A 21329-nucleotide genomic window follows, 5' to 3' on the forward strand; every position below is an offset into this window, starting at 1 on the left:
AACATGTTAACAATGGTATTAATAAATGTATAAATATTTACATATAATTCCAAAATCATGTGTCTTATAGTGTAAACAGTTGAAATAGTTCCAAACTAAAAAAATATCAAATACACGGATAGTGATGTTTCACAAAACAACAAAGACAAAAGAAATTACACATTATTATAGCAGTGTCAAGACAGAGGCTAATTAAAATGTCAAGTTTTAGGCAAACTCCAAAATTCACTAAAATTCCAGTACTTTTTCCAAAACATTTCCACATAGCATGGAAGCACTCTCTACATATCATAGACATGAGTAAATATTGATGCATTGCAAAATAAATATTGGACAATATTACAAAATCACAAATTCTCAAAATTCAGATAAATATTTCATTTTTAACCCCAAAATTCATGTATTATGTAGGGTGTGTCAAGATGTTCATACAACAATACAACTACTATATTCCAGTTTGGTAGAAGTAACATTGATACTTTTTGAGAAACTGATCAGGATATGAACACATTAAGAACCAAAAATTTCTAGATTCCCAGCAATCTTAATTTCCAGAGTCACTGTTCCATAGATTCTTGAAGATATTCTATAAATGAAGGCTGTGTTGTTGAGATTTTCACTGTGTGATCTAACTACATTTATACCAAGTTTAGTTTAATTTGACATGTACTTTTTAGGCAACAGATTAAAAGCACAAAAATTAAAAAGTGAAATAAGTATTACATCATAGTCATGCTTAAATGAAATATGCTAATGTGTACAATCAGCTTAATACATTTCAGAATAAGGAGACAACATTGTGGAATATGTATGCCAACTTGTCTACTTTGAAAAGCAAATGGCTTAATTATAGCAACTCTGTCTGAAACTGAACAACACTTACAGACCAGTGTGAAACAATCAAAGGGAGATAATTTAATAAAGGACAAGACCAGAGTTATATCCCTTACATGAGAGATTGTATCCAATAATAAATATGATGGTTTACCTCTTTTGTTTTTTATACATTGTAGATGAGCGTTATCTAGATCATGTTGTAATTTTGTGGTTACCATGGTAACCAGGTCACTATACTTTGTTTTTTGGGTGTAGGGGGAATTTTTTCCAGTCAACTCCTCATAAACCTGTAAACTGCTTCAAGTCAAACTACAAAGGACTGACCCCTGCGAACCGTGACCATGGTTGACCACGATTGACCATGGTCTAATTATCCATGGTCAAACCATGATTAACCATGGTCGACCTGGTTTAACCTTATAGTTGTAAAAAGTCTAATGTACTTGAGAGTTGGTTGACAATTATAATAATAAAAAAAACAATACAGTACCTTTATGGAGAACAGTAAGGCCACATGATTAACTATGTACAATGTACATGCATACATCAAAAGCAAAAGTAGCATCTTGAAAAAAAGGATCTTTCTAAAATAATATACAACTGTTAGCACAGATTGAAAACAATAAAATTACACAATGGACATGCATGTATAATTCTAAAATATCTTAGATAATAAGATTTGACAAAACATACCAATAAAAATCACTTCATTATTTGCTCTGGAAATCTAATTCAATGGCATTATTTTTTTTAAAGTACATGTACTCATAACACCCCCCCTCTACACCCCAAGACAGCGAGGAAAATGTTGTAAAGCCGACCATCAAATTTGGGTTTGGCAGCACAATGACTGTTTGTCCTCTGTCCTGTCACACTGTGTGATACAATATAATTTACTGGAAACAGAACCAGTAATATGGTGTGCACAACACGCATAAAGATTATCTTTGTGGCACACCATATCCATCAAGTCACTCAATGTGTGACCATTGTATGTCTGTATGTCTGTTGATGATGATGATGATGATGATGATGATGATGATGATAATGATGATGATGATGATGATATTTGTTCTGTTGTCTTTGTTGTATCAGTCTGCTGTGGTGTTGGTGTTGATTGGGATATCCTTGTCGAGTCTGTCTGCTGTGATGTTCTAGGTGTTGTTGGTGTTGTTGGTTCACGGTGGTGTGTTTGGCTGGCCTTTCTTGAAACTTGCATGGGTTCTAAGGTTTTTTACTTCTCCATTTTCTTCTTCAGTTTCAAGAAGTCATTTTTCAGTTTTTCAAATTCTTCCCAGGTCACATACCTGCAATGCAATGTAAACAAGTGTGTCTATTGCAAACAATTGATAAGTTCCCTTTAGATTGGTACGCAACACAAAAATTACTTTTGGCCAATCATGTAGTCATACCTATCAACATCTGTAAATAAGCAGATCATGTGTACTGTTATCAATCCCAACCTTTAACTTCCCCTTAATTTAAAGATACTGGGCAAATTTGATGTGAAGTTATCTTGCTGAAACAGAGTGAAACTATTTGTTGAAATTAAGTGTTTTGATATGATTTTTATTGGTTGTTTTAAAATATTTTTTGCCTTTGATTTTCCTTATTAAATTTCATAAATGATTCAAAGCCAAAGAGTAGGATACCTTGAGTTTTCTCTAATTTTGGTTTCTTGGACAGAGACTGGCTCTTCTTCAAAATGTCCCTGCAATTCAGAAAACATACATATATTTTCTAACATTTAAAACCACCATAGAACACCAACACTGAGATACAATACAGTACCATACAAGTTGTATCATTGTCTCAGTACATTACAATACATAAAAGTACATGACAGAACTGTCTTTCTTTAATATTGAAGTACAGAAACCAAAAACACTATTCAATAATATCTGTGCATACATTTTAACATCTAGGTCCAGGTCAGGAAGTGGTGGTGCCCTGGGTCAGGAAGTGGTGGTGCACTGGGCCAGGAAGTGGTGGTGCCCTGGGTCAGGAAATGGTGGTGCCCTGGGTCAGGAAGTGGTGGTGCCCCGTGTCAAGAAGTGGTGCCAGCTGCACCAGTATCCTGTCTGTAAAGAAAATGGACTTTAAGACCAAATTTCAAGTCACAATTAATATAATGGACTGATTTATTTGATTCTACCATATCTTAGGAGTAGAGAAGATTTTTGAAATTTTAGTCAATTTGATCCTTTTTGGTCCCATCCCTGACAGGCCCCTTGGGGTTTGGGGACCATATAATTCCCATTTTTTGTGGACCTTCAGCCACTCAATAAGGTGTCAAATGTAACGTCATACCAGAGATTTACCTAGAATTTTAGGGGAAACTACCTAGGTCATATATAAGGGGATTTTTTCTTTTGAAATCACATAGTTAAATTTTAAACATGAAACATTAATCTTTATGATAGGAAAATACATTTAACTTTCTGCAGTTGTAATTTAATAAAATTTTCATTTGATATATTTAGCATCTTAAGAGGTGCTTGATCTAAATTTTTTATGAATTTCAGTTTGTTTTTAGTGGTTCGATTTGCCACAGAAAATACAGTCACAATGGTTTTCAGTTTATGTTACCTGTTCTTTTGCTGCAAAGTCAGCTTTGTTTTTTGTTCCCCATTTGACAAACATTTTGGAACCTCCCTGCAAATATAAGAACCCTTGGTCAGGACCATTTCGGTATCATTCCATGCAAGTTTCAGCTCAATCCCACCAATGGAACTTGAGAAGTTTGAAATGTGAAAAGTTTACACACTGCAGACGACGAACGACACACGATGACTATAGGTCATCCTGCCCCTAGGGGCTGCGGTGGCCGAGTGGTTAAGGTGTCCCGACACTTTATCACTAGCCCTCCACTTCTGGGTTGCGAGTTCAAAACCTACGTGGGGCAGTGCCCTGGGTCAGGAAGTGGTGGTGCCCTGGGCCAGAAGTGGTGGTGCCCTGGGTCTGGAAGGGGTGGTGCCCTGGGTCAGGAAGTGGTGGTGCCCTGGGTCAGGAAGTGATGGTGCCCTGGGTCAGGAATTGGTGGTGCCCTGGGTCAGAAAGTGATGGTGCCCTGGGTCAGGAAGTGGTGGTGCCCTGGGTCAGGAAGTGGTGGTGCCCTGGGTCAGGAAGTGGTGGTGCTCTGGGTCAGGAAGTGGTGGTGCCCTTGGCCAGGAAGTGGTGGTGCCCTGGGCCAGGAATTGGTGGTACCTTGGGTCTGGAAGGGGTGGTGCCCTGGGTCAGGAAGTGGTGGTGCCCTGGGTCAGGAAGTGGTGCCATCTGGACCAGTAGCCTGTCTGTAAAAAAAAAATACAAATTTCTTCGACTTTAAGGTGGCTATTAACCAGATTGCTTTACAAAAACATGAAGGAAAAACAAATAAATAAATTTTCCTTTATTTAAATACACCGGCTACTTAAGTATTAGCCAAACTATCAAATAGCTAGGTAGTGAACTACCATGCGTATTTGTACATGTTTATATTTACACATAAGTTATTTAATCAATTTTGCTATTAAAACCAGAAATTCAGCTGATTCAAATGTCAGCACGTACCCATTCCTTGGCATCTTTAAATTACTTGAAACCATTTCCTGTTGTGAGTGTTGAGATGGCTCTGATGTGGTCATTCTACTTTGTGTTGATATGATGTCAGCTGTAGGAATACAAGAAAGATTATATAATTAAGACATTCTCAGTCCTATGCAAGAACGAAACTCGTGTTTTATGAAATTTATACTAACTTACTACTTGATATGATATAGTTCATTTCACATATAAGTCAGGCCAAATGAAATAAGTGTTTCCAGTTCCCAGTCCGTCCTAACCGGATAAAATGTTCCCAACCTAAACATTTTTTTATTCTAATTCTAAAAGTTGGACTGATAATTTTCCCGATTTGTTTATTACTGTTTTGTACAGTATTACACTCTGCTGTCACCAAAGCACTTCAAACACTTGTGTGTCAGGCGTCATGGTGATATCAGAGCATGCAAAATGCCTGCCATCAGGCTGGCAGTAGTTTGGTTATAGTTTAATGATAAAAGGTAAATTTCCCATCTAAAACCAACATTCAGGAAAGGGATAATATAATAATATAATTAAATAAGTATTTATATAATAATCCGAATTTTTATGTTAATAACCGTAGCGACTAAACAACAACTGTTCTGAATACATAATGAAAAAATTAGATGATCTGACCACACGGGGACATTGTACGATGTTTACTTGCCGAAATATACGCATTTTAATTCCAATCCAAACCGCCTCACAGCTTCAGGTCGCCATTTTTGCTCAAATCAAAGCATCTGTGCGTTTGAAAGAGTCAGTACTGCAAAGCTTCTAAATGATATTGTGATCATAAATTTTAGGATTATCAAGGAAACGAAAAGTAAATTTTAAATCATTTTTATTTTGATTGGTTATGATTGAGGTAAGCGAATTGAAATAATTATTTACAAAGTGAATTCAATTTTCTACTCAATACTGATAACTTTTCTTTTATTTAGATAATCTTTATTTCTTTCGTTTCGTTTCATTTTAAAGGGAAAATTAGATTCCCCAATATATTCGCGGGAAATGAATTTGATGACGTAAACGGAAGCGCATGCATTCAGAACGTGACCCGGAAGATATGTTCACCTGTAAACGACAGAAACTTGACTAGCGTAAAGCGAGGGCCTGTACGGACGAAATAAAACACCTAGATGAGACTAAATGGGTGTTTTGGGGTACATAAATATCTCATTTATCCATATATGTAAGGTAGGTGTTATGTCACACCCGATTTTATTGTTTTTGCATCAAATTCTTAGCGACACCAAATCATATCCGATAGAAAAAGAGCCGACCAGCGGCCTTTTATGTTATAGGAATACAGCCAGCCAAGCGGGTCAGTCCAACAGATGATCGTAATTTGTCATGATCATTGTAATATTTTTATTTGGTGGCATAAATAAAACCGAAAACTCCTTAAGTTAGTGTTATGAACAACGAACAATTCATACCTTCCGATTGTCAAAGAACAGCGTCTCTAATATGGTAAACTATTGACCATCGGCCATGTGAATGAATGGAACCGGAAGTGTCTTTACTCCGATCAAAGGGCACGTAACTCTAAAAATCCAATATGGCGGCTTTATGTGGATAGGTCTATTCCGTCCGTATAGACCCTCGCTTTATTAGAGGTCTATATAAAATATTTTCCCATTGGTTCCCAAACTAGACAATGGGTCATCCGTCACACTTCTAAGTTGCTGTAAAGCTTACCAAAGTTTCCATTTTTGCATAGCGGGTTTGAAGGGTCAATACCTCCAGCGTTTTAATAAAACGAAAGACAACTTTCTCCCGATTGGGGTTTATATAGTTCTTGGAATAGTAGCGCGTGCAGAAGTTTCTGCTGACAGTTAATCTGGGCTCCGCTTTCATCCGTTTTCGGTTTATTGACCAATCAGCGCCGTCCTTACAAATCCCATGTTTTGTTATTGCTGGCAGACGAAAGCGTTCTATCATGCTGTCAGAGGATTCGAAAATAGTCATTTCTAGCGTAAATAACATTAGACGACACTTAAAACTGATACGATCGAAGTCTTAAGGATCTATATGAACAAGGTAAATACTCTATCATGCATGTTGGATGTGAAATCCCCCGTAAATAGCCTAGATTATATTGGTACAGCCCTATGATTCAACCACGTTAGGTGATGATGGCGGTCCTCGAGTTCGATCACAGCACAGGGGCATGTCTAGTTTTATATTAAAAAATAGTCAGAAATACCTATATATATTGTCAGGTATTTCTGACTATTTGTTTAATATAAAACTAGACATGCCCCTGTGTATGTTAGCTTGTAATTTGAGCGTCTCTAGCTCCGGCTCGTAACAATGATAACATGCAAATGTGACTGAAGTGATACTGAACAGTACATGTACATCGTTTCTTGAACGTCAAGTATGCCTGCAAAAAGGACAAACACGCTACATTATCTCTAAATAATGTCAACTGATCGTACAAAAATAACTCGTCATTTCAGCAGCTGTAGTGTTCCTTCAAAGACTCGTTGTTTCAACAGCTGATCGTACACAAACCTTGCAGCTAACGAATCATAGAATGTCGGACGTTTCGCACCCAAAACGTTTCGCACCACGACGTTTCGCCCCAAGACGTTTCGCACCACGACGTTTCGCACCCTATGAAAAGACGTTTCGCACCCTAATTTTTTCACTTGTTTTAAACCTTAATAATAGTTAATGTTGTGTTATTTTGATACTATAGTCGTTAATATTGTTATCATTTTTTGTGGGGTTTTCTTTTTACAGGAAATTGGGCGAGTCTGATAACTGATATGCATATTGATACATCTCGGAGATATCCATTTCCTCTTAAATTTGTTTTTACTATTTTTTTTTTATTTACTCCCTTTTCACGAAATCTCGAAAATGCACAACTCGAATCTATAGAACTAATATTTCAAGAAGCCAATCGTACGTATTACGTAGTCACCAATAATAGTAATTGATGATTATTTGTACACGTGTTGTTGCAGCAGTACAAGATTTTATCAGATATAACGACGGAGTTTTTACGTAACAATTAATTCTGTCATAAAGTGTTATATTCTATTTGATTGGTTTAAACGGTATTATATTTTGTAAACAGCAAAGTTGTACACATTACATGAATGTAAGGATTCGAAAACAAGCCTAAAGCTTACGTTAATATTCTATTTGATTCGCAGGAGATTGATAAATAATTGATATATTCATTTTTAAGTCATTAATTGTACTAGAATACTAAAAACAATATATATTTTTGCCTATAATTGTACGTTATCTAGCGAGTGTCTAGCTAGATTAGCCGAACTCGCGGGCTTGTCACTCATTAAAACTGTTTATGTTGTAAAAAAGAATGTTAGCATTTAACTTAGAATTACAGTTTTCGTATTTATTTTAGAACACAAAGTTTACGATGTTATTAAACGTTCTAATTACTGAACTGAAACTGTAACTGAAGGAATAATCGTAACTTATGAAATAGTAAGTTTTTATGTGTATTTTATTCCGGGTTGCAATATGTAATATAATCAATTAACAGGAACATGTCAAGTTGTTATGTAAACCAATACAATTACCGGTCACACCGCAGGTGGGCGGTGCTACGGGGTTACTTTGTCAGATCACAGGTAGATATAAAATGGCCCGGACAGTGAAGTGATCACCGAAGGCTGGATTCAATAACAAAATACAATAATATACACTCGTCTGATCGAAGTGAAATTTTGCATGGTGTTAGATAAATGTATAATCTGTATGCAAAATGTCCCTCGACACCCGAGTGCATGCTGAACTGCAACTTCAGAGGTACATTTCCGTATTATGCAATCATTCGATCGAAGTGAAATTTTGCATGGTGTTAGATAATGGTCTATATATGTCTCTGTAAGTATGTTACAGAAGAAAATATCAAAAAATTCTTCATTAACGAAATCCTGGGCTTGCAAAATGTCCCTGGTCACTCATTAGGTACACCGCTAATAACAACTCGGATGTGGCTTCGCACAAACATTAACGACTGTACGAAGGGAAGCTACAACACAAACATAGCAAAGTATTTACACCAGTAACGAAGGTACAAAACAATAAAAACACGGTCAAACAAAATATAATGTTAATAATAATGTATAAGTTTAATCATTTTCTATTTCAATAAACATGTTTCACTGGGGGCGAACCGTCCTTTTTATTTTATTTTTGTGGTGCGAACCGTCCCTGTTGGGTGCGAACCGACTTGGTGCGAAACGTGTTGGGAGCGAAACGTCTGGATACCGAATCATATACAGTGCATTCCACTTAATCGGGTAACGCTTAATTGGGTATTTCGTTTAATTGGGTAAAATTTCAAAAACCAAAACCATTTTCTCTTAAATCATGTTAAAAAAATTCGTTTAATTGGGTTGGAAAAGTCGTATTTTTCGGTTATTCGAATAGAACAATCGGGACAAAAAATAGAAATGCTCCGATTTTCACGAAAGTCATCGCGTATTTCTTTAAGTTTTAGACATTTATCAACAAATAGTGTAATTTTTATGGTTCAAATGTCAAAAAACAGTTAAATATTACCTTAAACGGTAATGTTATGTCGGGGTTTTGTCATGTTCAGAACTGTGTTGTTGTTGATTCTGCCTCGTGTGGTTTTTCCCCAACAGGAAGTCGACTAAGAATTGTGGGTAAAATTAAATGTTATTTTTAGAGTCAGCAGCAGGCAAAACGTAATGGGGTTTTAAAAGCATAATTAAGCGACTAGACAATTAAACTTTTACGTCTGGGATGTAAAATCTTCGAAGCAAAAACCAAAACAATAGGTTTTACCTGGGTCTGATATTGCTACAGATCGATTGATATCACCGCTTACTGTATGTGGCGAATCCAAAGTGAGGGGTTCGCCACGGGGAAATGTGACGACACCGATACACAGGTGAGTTAAAAATCAGTAGCGAGCAGTGAAAGGACAGACGCCCGACGTTAGCTCATAATTCCTATTCAGGTTAGGATTAGAACTGGTTAATAAAAAACATTACATTGGATTTCGTGTTGTTTTATCAGTGACTGCCAGTGTCAAGTTCGTATAAATTTATACCACAGGAAACGACCTAAATAAACTCGGTTTCTCCGATCTCTGTGCTTTGGTAATTGGAAATAATATGGAATATTTTAAACTTCAAAGCGAACATAAGAATGTCTCTATGATAAACATAAATGATTTTAGATGTAATTGTCGGCGAGTCCTTAGATCGTATGTCAAATTAGGAACACACGGATGAAACAGGGATGTATGACCCCCCAATTTGAGGTGCTACGATTGTACTGTGCCGCGAATAAGAAAATCATTAAGGTTTTGTTATTTTAATACACACATTTTTATACAATTAGTAATAGTAATCTGACAATTTGACATCAGTAAAAGCACAAACAAAAACATCGTTTATTAACAATAATAACGCAAATATTTTCATCCAAGATCGACCCAAGTCTGACTACCATTACGGACCAAATCCAAGATGGCGACAAGCATTTAGGCTTATCGGGTAAGTCGGTTAATCGGGTAAAAAGTCCCCGCAAATAGGCAACCCGATTAAGCGGAATGCACTGTATACCAAATTAAAGGAAAAACATCTGTCTGATGATTGAGACTATTACCAGTGGTACATCTTCGACGGTTTGTCTACATTTACAATTTTCCTGAAATTAGGTGGTTTATCTATGCCGATCAAATTATTAACCTTGATTATATATTAGATGTATTGACAGACGAGGCTAGGACCTGTACGTCCTTTGGAATGAGAGGCCTTTAGAAGGTGATCTAAGCCAAAAGTTTGAGTTATTCCCCTCCATTGTAATTCTTTTAGTTAGTGAGATACATTTTGGGGATTCAGACGACTTGGAAATACATGAGCAGACGTCTTTATGATTTGTGAACTGATGATGTAAAAGGGAGTTCCTCCAACCTCTCATTCACTACATGGTGGAGAAATTGAATTTAAAGTGGTTTGCATTGTAACTTTTGATTGTAATTTACATGTGTAGCTGGCGAGATTAGACTCACCGATCCCTATCATCTCACTGCTTTTTGGCGGGTCATTTTTGACAGATAGGGCCTTCATGTACTCTTTGAGTTATAAATAGCCTATGAGTACTGTTGACTTTTATAATTTTGAAAGTGATGTATCAAATGAACTATTTTATGTGCATCAAAAAAACTGGATTTGAGGATTTTAACAAATTTTGTCTGTGAATAATTACTTAGTGAATTCTATAAAACGAAAACAATAATAAAAAAGTAGCCGGAAAAGAATTTCTTGTTAATTTCTCATAATTTAAGTTGGACATCTGACCTAGGCATGGTTATTTTCAGTTGGTCATCTAGTGAAGATATTTTATCACATGCATGTCAGAATTTGTGAAGCAGGTTCTTTAACTTATCACTATGCAGCCGTGAACATTGTGTTTTGATGCTTTTGTTCACTGTTGACTTTTTCACAAGGACAGTTCATGAAATCCTTGCTTATTACCATTTTGAGAAAACAGTTCCATGCAGTCTCTAAAAAGCTTACAAGTGCCATTGCAATTCATGGTCGTAATAATTTTCAATGACGCTGCAAAATTTAATTTGACACTTCTATTGCATGCAATGCATCAATTGATCTGACGCTTCACATTTAACCCCAACTGTAATAAGTCTTTATGATGTCCAAATTATTCTTTTTTTTTGTCCAATACCCAGACTCAGCAAAGGGCATATTTGCTGTGATCAGTGACACTAATTAATAGAAACTCCCATCCTAGGAGTCGATTAAAAGAGCCATTTTATTATGACTAATCCAACTGTCACTGCTAATATTGCCAAAGATTGTGTGAAGTTAATGCCTATGAAGGTTTGACATAGCGCTGGCCCCCACACTTTCTTTTATTTTTCACCATACATGTTAATTCATGAAAATAAGCTATAATTGCATAAATGAATGTTCAGTGATTTTCTCCACGTCCATGTATCAAGAGATAAACAATATCCTGTTATAAAAATAAGCCCTGGAGTCTTTCCCCACTCCTAAAGACTTAAGTTCTTTTGTTATATCTTTTGAAACCATTGAGATCCCCACTTCATAACCATATAAAGTATTGTTGGCCATCAAGTGATAAACACAACCACCTTGTTAAAAAGGGGCCCTAGGGTCTTTCCCCACCTCTTGGGAGTTAGTTCTTTGTTATATCTTTGAAACCATTGAGATACCCACCCTATAACCATAAATAACATTCTTGGGCATGAAGAGATAAACACAATCATGTTGTAAAAATAGGCCCTAGGGTCTTTCCCCAACCCTAGGGACTTGGATTCTTTGTTATATCTTTTGAAACCATTGAGATCCCCCCCCATAACCATATATAGCATTGTAAGACATCATCAAATAAAGCTGTTAACAACATTATTTTGAAGTTTGATCAAATCAACCAGGTGAGCGATACAGGCCCTCTGGGCCTCCTGTATATTTTTGTACAATATTTTTTTTTGAAATGAAGCCCTCCCATCTAGTTAGTGTATTACAGGTAAGTAAAAATTTAATGCAAATGATGTTTTTTTATAACTTATGGACTTGCAATAGACTAAACCCCTTTGTTTAGTCAAATTTTATTTCTGTGGGCTTATTGCAGGATAAAAATCAGATACAGTATTAATTTTATATACTGCAGATCCATCAAGAAGCCACAGTCGACAAGAGCTGGGGTCAGAAAGGCAGTCCCTGGGAGTTCAACCTGCGTGATCTGTTTCGATGGTGTGATCTTCTCTGTCACAATCAGGTACAATTATAGTCGACTTATTTTTATTTTTGTCTTTCCTGATAATATGATATCAAAATGTTGTATCTGATTGAAGAGCCTAATTCAAGGTCAAGGTAACAAGTAGAAAGGTCAAGGTTATTTGTAAAGATTGAAGGTTATATGACAAATGGGCACTTTTCCTTGTCCAAACAATTATTACAGTTGAAAAAAATATGCAAGTGTTTTATAGATAAATGAATAATCATCAACATTTTGTGATCAAAGCTAATTAAAGTCTGTTGATTAATGGCTGACTTCCATGATTACGAATAATTACGGTATATTGTGAACTGCTGGTTGCCAGTGGATTTAACCCTGGTGAGTTTGTTGGCCTACTGTACAAGGAGAGACTGGGGACACTTCAGGATAAATATAATGTAGGTCCTGCACAGGATGTTAGAGTCACCATGGTAACAATTTAGGATTATCAGGTTCAGATGTAGGAAAAGTAAAATTTTGTGTGCTTTATAAAACATTCTACTTTTCACATATATATATTTATAGCCTTGATTGTCTCTCAATTTTTTGTAATTTTTATGATTAAATCCATTCCGCAGTATTAATTGTTTCAGGATGCAATAATTGATTTTTCGTGTCTTTTTGAAGCATGACAATCGGCCAAAAATGAAATAATTCAAAATATAGTACAGATTTTCTCAGCTTTTCTAGTGTATATGTATTGCATGCAAAAGAGATCTGAAGACACAATTTTATCCTCTTATGGCATATTCATTGCTCTCTCCATATATGAATTAGTGACTTCATTTTTAAATGGATATGAATTAAACTTTATATTTATATTCGTAAAATTCAAGTATAAGAATGCCTTGACAGAGTTCATGATTCAGGGTATTAAAGTCAAAATCATGGTTAAAAAGTACATGTATTAGTGGTAGAAAATCTTCGTCATCACTATCAGACTTCAATTTTAAACAGATTTTTGTCTCATATATTGTTCAATTGGCACCTAAGGGAATTTTTTTTTTTTTATTTAATATTTTTGTACTTGCATTATACTTTTATTGACAAAACTAATTATTTCATCATGAAAACACCACTGGGAATCATTTCACAGTCAATGTTTAAGTAAATAAATAGATTATTATCTAGTGTCTCTGTTACATCTTGAAAAAAATTATAATCAGAAAATCTTCAATAAATTGTTTAATCTTTTGAAATGTATCTTCCCCTTAAGATGTACAAGTTATCTCATTATTCCCTAATGTCTGCACCAAGAAAAATGGATAAACATGCACTTTTTAAAGTTGGACACCACATCATTTTAGAATTTGTATTGCTTGTTTTGTCTTGTCTAGGTGAAGGATCTGTACGAGAGGATATTTCCTGATAGTCTGCCATTTTATGTGCCCAGTAGACAAGTAACCATTTCCAACAGTGTAATACAGGCAGGACACTCATTTCTCTGCCGTGAAGAGTTTGTGTCAAGGGAGACAACTCGGTCACTGTACCTCCTTCACCACCTCCTGGAGCGTATGGAAGCAGTGATGAAGTGCGTCCAGATGAACTGGATGCCCATTCTTGTAATTAAAAAGTATTCCACAGATACATGTATATGTCAATGTAGTCAGTTTAATTATTTAAAAATGGCTGATGTTAATAATTACGGTGATAGTGCTGTCATCATTGGTATTTATATTTGTGCATGAGGATGCCATTTTTGTTTCCATATTAACTTTACCAATCTTTGAAGCAAGCTATATCAGTTCCAGCAAGCAGTCATTGATAAATGTTTTCATCCATTTTGTGAGCGGTATAACATATATTATGATATAATGAATATCATATAATGCAATATGCAAATTTGAATTTGACCCCAGTTGGGACCTCAGTCCTGTGGTAAGACCAGCCTGGTCCAGCTAACAAGTTATGTCAGTTCCAGCAGGAAGTCTTTTGATTAGGGCTATTCCATTAAGATATCCACCTGACCCCGCAGGACTCCAAAATAAATCACTTGTATCCATGGTTGGATTTCCTTCCTATTACTTCTAGTAATTCATTTAATAAATTCTATAGTTGGTACCCCTTAACCAAACCTGGAGTGGGATAGATGTTTTACTGGAATAACCCATAATGTTTTCCTCCAGTTTTGTGAGCAGTATAACAAATATTAAGATATGATAAATATTGTAAATATTATAAATTTATAATTTGACACCAGGTGGGGCCTCAGTCCTGTGGTAAGACCAGCTTGGTCCAGCTACTGTCCAGTTTGACCGGCCATCACCTACATGTTCTAGCAATGAACTGTTCCATGGACACCACAGAACTACTGGGCAGATTTGAAGAGGTTTAGTACTCCAGTAATCCGTTGTACAATCTGTCAATTTGTTATAAAGTTAATGCAGCAATATACAGTGGACCCGCGATAATCCGAACGCCAATAGTCCGGAAAACTCGCAGTCCGGACGGAAATGCACGGGAACGGATTTCCGTAACGTTATTTGTACTCACCAGTCCGGAAATTCGGATTCCGATTCCGGAAGCCCATTTTGGGAACGGAACGTACTTTTCATTAGTAAATTTCCCTCAATAATCCGGACAATTTTTTCACCATGAGGAGAAAAAAAAATGTCGGGGCAAGTCACCCGTGTCGACAGCTGTACAGACTATCGCTTGACACTGTGCGTAGTCATAGCGACCGCTGCCAGGTCATAGCCCCGGCTGTTTACCTGTGTTACAATGTGTAGCTTTTGTTTTTATAAAGGTACCTTGCTTTTTCTCTGCGACCTAAATGTTACAGAATTTATGCACAAACATACAGTACGTGATACGATAATTAATCAATCTCAAATACATGTAATAAATTTATGATTGGTAATTAACATCATTAACACTTGTATTGGGTAAACACGGATATCGGCTTTGTAACACCGTTACGTGAAACGACGACTCATTGAAAGATGCATGTTATTAATTACATACACATTTACGTATTAAGCAGTGATCACAAGAACTGGGTTGATTACACACAAATTAGTCAATAGTCGTCTGATACTTAACTAAGCGTCACATTGTTAAGTGAATACGGGTTTAATAATTATCGGACATCTTGGGTAGTTCTCGCTGGTGTCGCTTACTTTTAAATAGATAGCTTGGGGTTTTAAAAACATAGTTTATTTTTTACTTTCTACAAAACAAAACAAGAATCATATCAGAAACATAAGTATATTTATTGTTAAAAAATCTGACAATTAGACGTGTTTATGAAACGTCCCGGATTGTATATAATCAAGGGAGATAATTCTTACACAATTTTTTGACCTGGTACACGAAATTCGGCAGTCCGGAAAACTCGTAATCCGGACTGTTTGGACTGGGAACGAAGGTGTTCGGATTATTGAGGGTCCACTGTATTATAGTTTCCTATTGTAGGGACTGAAAACGAATTGTGCAGATTAGTAGATTCTGTTGTCATTAATTCAAACCAGTAAAGCCACATCCAGAGGACTGATAATCTTTTTCTCTTACCCTGGACGGGGATATCCACAGTTTTACTGGGGTGAGATTTCCTTATCTCACTCTAGGTAAAAGATAAGCTACATATACTTTTTGCATGTTCTCAACACTTTCATTTTATCACATCAATAATACCATGATGTCACGGTAACTACACAATGACGTCATGTTGACAATTCAATCAGGTCACATCAACATTTCCTGGCATTGACAGCCCTGCAGGTAGGGCGTAAGAATTGTACCTGATGTCCCCATTGCATGATCGTAAGAGGCGACTAAATTTGGGATCTTATCTTTTCTCTTCTTTCTTAAGAACTTTTTCTTCCTAACGTCTCCCTTGACACTGCCTCACTTTTGGCCTTTAGTTGAGCGTTCGCCCCTGTGAGGAAGGCTTTGGGTTCTTTCCCTGGCCGAGACATACCAGAGTCTTTAAAAATGGTAGTTGCTGCTCCTGCTTAGCGCTCAGCATACAAGGAGTAGGACGACTGGTTCGCCCGTTGTCAGTATAATGTGACCGGGTGGGGTGTGCTGCTGGATGTCTTTGGCAGTATGCTTCAGGGAGGTAGCACTATAATTCGGCAAAAGTTCCGGCCTATCACAAGGAGACTTAACACCAACATACTGCAGCCTCCCAAAACACACATACGCACTCAACACACGCATGCATGTCGCACGTACGGGAGGCCGTCCTTAAATGACCTTAGCTGTTAATAGGACGTTAAACAAAGTAAACCAAACCAAACCAAACCTTGCATTGATGTAACGTCAATATTAGATACATAAGAGGGTATAAACAGGGTAAGAGAAAAATAATCTTTCACCCCCTTGGGGGTGAGACAGGGGAATCTCAACCCTTGGGGAAAGATAATTATGCTGCCAAACACCCGGCAAGCCTCGTGTTTGGCAACTTAAGAATCTTCCCCTCACGTTGAGAATCCCCTGTCTCACCCCCAAGGGGGTGAAAGATTCTATTAGTCTACATCACAGGGGTGATAATTTCCTATTAAATTTAAAGAAAAATCTTATCCAGAGGGTTGAGATATCTTTGTCTACATCACACAGAAACGATTATTTTTCTGCCATACTTTCTTGCTAAATGTCTCAGGTTGTAATAGGTGATATGAATACATCATGCCATCATTGTATACAATGTGTAGTAAAATCTGTACCACAGATTGACAGAACCAGTGTCGTCTGTCCTCTCTGATGTGTTTACTGACTATTTCCTGTTACTGTAGGCAGATATCCAGAACCATGTAGAGAAACTCGTCTAAACAACTGAATCTGTTGTCTTGGATACCACCATCCTGCTTCTCCAAGGTCAACATGTCAGTATGGCAGGGAGGCTGCAACAATCCTGGAACAGCTTCAGGCAGTGTGAAGATGCGGGTCGGTACAGTTATGGTGGAAATCCTATTGGTTCGTTGGGTATCATGTGACAATCAACAAATAGTTTAATTACTCTAACACCTCCATTGAGACTCTAATGTTTTGATTTGCTGAATTGAATCACATGACCCAACTAATAATACAGGGTTATAAGAGATTTATTTCAGAGTCATTAATGTTTACGTGGAGGTCAGTTTCCTTTATTGGCTAAAATCTTTGTTGACAACAAGATGGCAACTGTTTCAGAGTTTGGAATGAAACTGTCGAGTGTAGAAGAGCTAGAGTCTGTCAAGGTCAAGGTCACATGTCTGACAGAGGTCATAAGTGACATTAAGCAGTCTCTCCAGACTCGGACATCTGATAAAGGAGCCGGTAAGGACATAACAAGAATTCTTACTTCAAATTCCTTTATATTTGATGTTAAAATGTATTTAAAAATGACAAATTGTAAATTGTTTAACTATTCAATTCAAAGATTCAAATGGCTGCCTCTCTTGTTCCTCAGACGATAAATGTATATACGGGTATCTTGATTACAGGCCTAAGATAAATTGACAAGTTTCCCTTTATTATTTTTTCATTTCTATTGTAAACAGTTAGAAGTTGTATATAATATGTAATGGGTATCTTCTTTAAATGGTTTTAAGTGAAACGGAGGGAATTAGGTTTCCTCTCAATCCGTCTTGTGCATAATATGTACGTAGTGCCCAATTAAAGTTTGTCAGCGCTTTAGCAGTTTCACTCCTCGAGGAATTTTTATCAAACTTAACACAATGATAAAAGACCATGTTGTCTTGAACAAGTTTGAGTTTCATGTATTTTTGGGTCATGGTCAAAGTCGCTTACTGTTTTTAGCAGGGCACGGTAGGGGATATGTATTGATTTAGCACTACCGAGACTGAGTATGCTTGTTTTGTTCAGTAGCAAAAATTTAATAATTATTCAGTACATTTGTACATCTTTTTTGGTGTGGCTAAAAAAGTACCTGACTGTACAAATTGAGTGAGACATGTTCTGAAATTACATAAGTTGATTAATTTATTTAGTATGGTGACTAATAATTTCAGAATTTCTGAAGACAGTAACAGACTTGGAGTCAGAGGTGACCTCCAAGTTAACGCTGACCTATGTAGGGTCAGGCAGCGGGGGATTTAAGTGGGCTGACAGCGTGCTGGTACAGGCATTACAGGCCGGTCACTGGCTACTTATCGACAATGTCAACTTCTGCAGGTATCAATTGTTCACAGAGAATAACATGTTATGTCCTAAATTATGTAACAGAAAGGTATGCTCATTGCTTGCGATCCTTTTATCCTTTAAAGTAAACCTGCCAAGACTTCGTATTAGTTTGGTTTATTTTGTTTAACGTCGTTTTAATAGCCAGGGTCATTAAGGGTGTGCCAAGTTTTTGAGGTGGAGAAAAGCCGGAGAACCAGGAGAAAACCACCGGCCTATGGTCGGTACTAGGCAAATATACTACCCCATGTGGGTTTCGCACTCGCAACCCAGAGATGGACGGCTAGTGATAAAGTGTCAGGACACCTTAACCACTCAGCCACCATAGCCCCTAGACTTTATGTTAAGTTCTGTTGCTAGAATATTTCAACAGCCATTGAAATTTGTATGTTGATATACAGAGGAGCCCACTTATTTGCATATCGGTTATTTGAATATCCCGTTTATTTGCATAAAATTCTCAGGTCCCGATTTTCTTCTTCTTTATCTTTGTATTTTAATCCCATGTATTTGCATCGACTAAAACACAGACTCCCGCTTATATGCATATAAAAATTCCAAAAAATCGAAAATTTTTAATTGATTTTAGGGTATTTTTGTGATTTTCCCGTAAGAAAAGTTTTAAGAAAAGTGTTTTAACTTACATATTGATTCAACACGATGTACAACGTTATCTAATCATTGGTTCCCACTTCGTCAAAACAGGTTATGTTCGATGCATCGATATCGACATTTAGTTATTATCCAGACCATATCAGTAGCATTGTGAAGAAGAATTACTGAATAAAATATTTATATGCCTCATCTTTTGATGAGATTTGTTTAACAACTAATATACTCATAGCAGGAACAAAACGCATCTCGAGACGATAATGAATGTTAATTGAAACGATCACATTGTACATCGTAGTGCCAACCCACGCGTGTATGACCGATATCGGACCCACAGACTCGGAGTGACAAGTAGTAAACGATGAAGTATATGCAAATATTTGTACATTTACAAAGAATAACAACCCATTTATTTCGTATTTACTCTTATATTTTAAATAATGTTTTTTTAATTATATTTTTAATGCAAATAACGTAAACAATCATATAGCGCCCGTTTTGAGTACCTACCTGACGATCTACATAGTGTATAAGAGGGGCCTAAACCCAACTCCGCCTATACGAATACTCCGGTTATTTGCATATTTTGTCATGGAAAAAGGGCTATGCAAATAAGCGGGTTGCTCTGTATATCTTAAAGAGCACTGACTGTAGTAACTGTAGAATATTTTCTACTTAACTGACTTAAGACTTTGTATTTATTGCATTTCTTAATAATATTTTTCTGTGATACAGTAAATTAAATGTTAAATACATCTCTTCCTCCTCACAATGAAGTTAAAGGGAAATATTCAGAGTTAAAATGTCGTTGGCTGAGCTAAATATATTATACTGTAAATGTACATATTTTAGTGGTAATCTTATTTTAGTGGATTTTGTGCTGAAAATGTTCTGCCAAATAATGATGGCACAAATTGTAGTTACAGTACATGGTTTTCTTTCTTTCAATTCATCATGGTGCTAATCATTTTTATGGGAGGCGTGCCTCACATTATAGCATCAGCTATAGGATTTCATTGCGGAATCAATCGTTTGGTACCTCAAGCGGCTATCTCCGTAATCACGGGAGACAACTCGTACATACCGACACAATACACAACCAATTTATCTCGATAGTAGATCTATATTTTGAATGTTGTAATTGTTTATTATAATTCTCATAAAATCCCCCAAAAGAAATATATTTCATTTAACATCGACTTTGAATGCCACCAGAGCCTATTAATTATAACAAAAACATTATATCTACACATAATGTAGGCACACAAGTGTACTCGGTCAGTTAGTAGGCCAGCTAGTACCCAGGAGACAGACGGTCGAATATTTTCACGTATCTGATTGTAAGTAAAAACCAACGACCTGCATGAATGAGAAAATAAATAGATAAAGATTGATTTTTATTGAAGAGATACTATTTCAACCGCCATGTGTTTATATTTTTATAGGGACGTTTACGCCTGCCATGTTACAATCACCTACGAGATGTGACGTCAAAACCTCTAGCTTTCATTATATTTCCATTCACAGTTTTTTGGGTTTTTCGGCATAGCCGTATAATTTTCTTTTGTTCCCGGATATGACGCAACAGGTGGCGCTACTGGTCAAGATGAAGTATGTGATTGGTCAATGTAGCGGTAAATGCAAAATGCAGACATGCAGTTAAAGACGAAACAAAATTAAGATTGAATGCAAGCTGAATAAGTGGATGTATCTATTCAAATGACACATTAATAAAATCATATTCCTGATTCAAATGCAGACTTATTATCACCAAAAATGATTCAAACTGATATAATTTTGTTATCCGTGCTGAAACTGCGCATTTATTAATTAGTTCGTTAATTTATTTCACCAGCAGTTTTACATTATAACCACCAGCATTAAAACTATGTTGTTTATCATTTTTAAAGATATTTCTTGTTTTCAGTTTCTTTTGGTTCATATATGATGTAGTTAAACTATAATGTATATAATTATGCATTTATGAAAAATATCAAGACTTCAAATAAAGTGCTAGATCTATAACACTAAAAATTATATATTTGAGACGTCTGGTGGTAGCCTGTTATCAAAAATTCATCGCAGAGTTCCAAGTGCTAGAAGGGTCGGCAACCGGTATACTTGGTACAAGAACCGTACTGACATTCGTTTAAAAAAATACCGGCATTTGCAAGAATAAAAACATTAAAATTTGACATAAAAAAATAAACGAAACAGTTTTGTTCAGTTGTTTCAATCAGTTACTAAAATGATGTCGCAACTTTACCGCTATTTTCTATGTAAACATCTATCCTAGCTTTACTTGTAGTTTCGTATCCATATGTCTCATTTTTATTGTGTGTGTTGAAAAGTCGAAATCAGAAATCAATAACTTACAAAAGATTTAATTGTCTCTTTAGATGTCA

The 21329-nt window shown here is 36.3% G+C and overlaps 1 protein-coding gene and 1 long non-coding RNA gene across 5 annotated transcripts; one reads left to right on the forward strand and one right to left on the reverse strand.

Annotated features, from left to right (window-relative positions):
- Nucleotides 1–6159, reverse strand: LOC117319283. 3 transcript variants are annotated; one of them, XR_004530674.1, is made up of 6 exons: nt 6106–6159; nt 4390–4489; nt 3427–4130; nt 2749–2918; nt 2490–2548; nt 1–2144 (listed from the first exon to the last, which is right to left on the reverse strand). It is a non-coding gene; the product is annotated as an uncharacterized LOC117319283 (long non-coding RNA). The 3 variants fall into 3 exon arrangements; XR_004530675.1 differs by lacking the exon at nt 6106–6159 and having other exon boundaries at nt 3427–3492; nt 4045–4130; nt 4390–4913; XR_004530673.1 differs by lacking the exon at nt 6106–6159 and having other exon boundaries at nt 4390–4913.
- Nucleotides 6160–6331: 172 nt separating this feature from the next.
- LOC117319282 (midasin-like) lies at nt 6332–18793 on the forward strand. 2 transcript variants are annotated; one of them, XR_004530672.1, is made up of 7 exons: nt 6332–6447; nt 12082–12189; nt 13527–13720; nt 14390–14518; nt 16926–17076; nt 17323–17448; nt 18144–18793. XR_004530672.1 is itself a non-coding variant. In XM_033874114.1 (7 exons), exons 1-5 carry the CDS (start codon nt 6439–6441, stop codon nt 16959–16961), a joined length of 507 nt encoding a protein of 168 aa, XP_033730005.1. In that variant the 5' UTR covers nt 6332–6438; the 3' UTR covers nt 16962–17076; nt 17323–17448; nt 18144–18793. The 2 variants fall into 2 exon arrangements, 1 of the variants encoding a protein (XP_033730005.1); XM_033874114.1 differs by having other exon boundaries at nt 13527–13751.
- Nucleotides 18794–21329: the final 2536 nt, after the last annotated feature.

The sequence above is a fragment of the Pecten maximus genome, unplaced genomic scaffold, assembly GCF_902652985.1.
Source record: "Pecten maximus unplaced genomic scaffold, xPecMax1.1, whole genome shotgun sequence".
Classification (NCBI taxonomy): domain Eukaryota; kingdom Metazoa; phylum Mollusca; class Bivalvia; order Pectinida; family Pectinidae; genus Pecten; species Pecten maximus.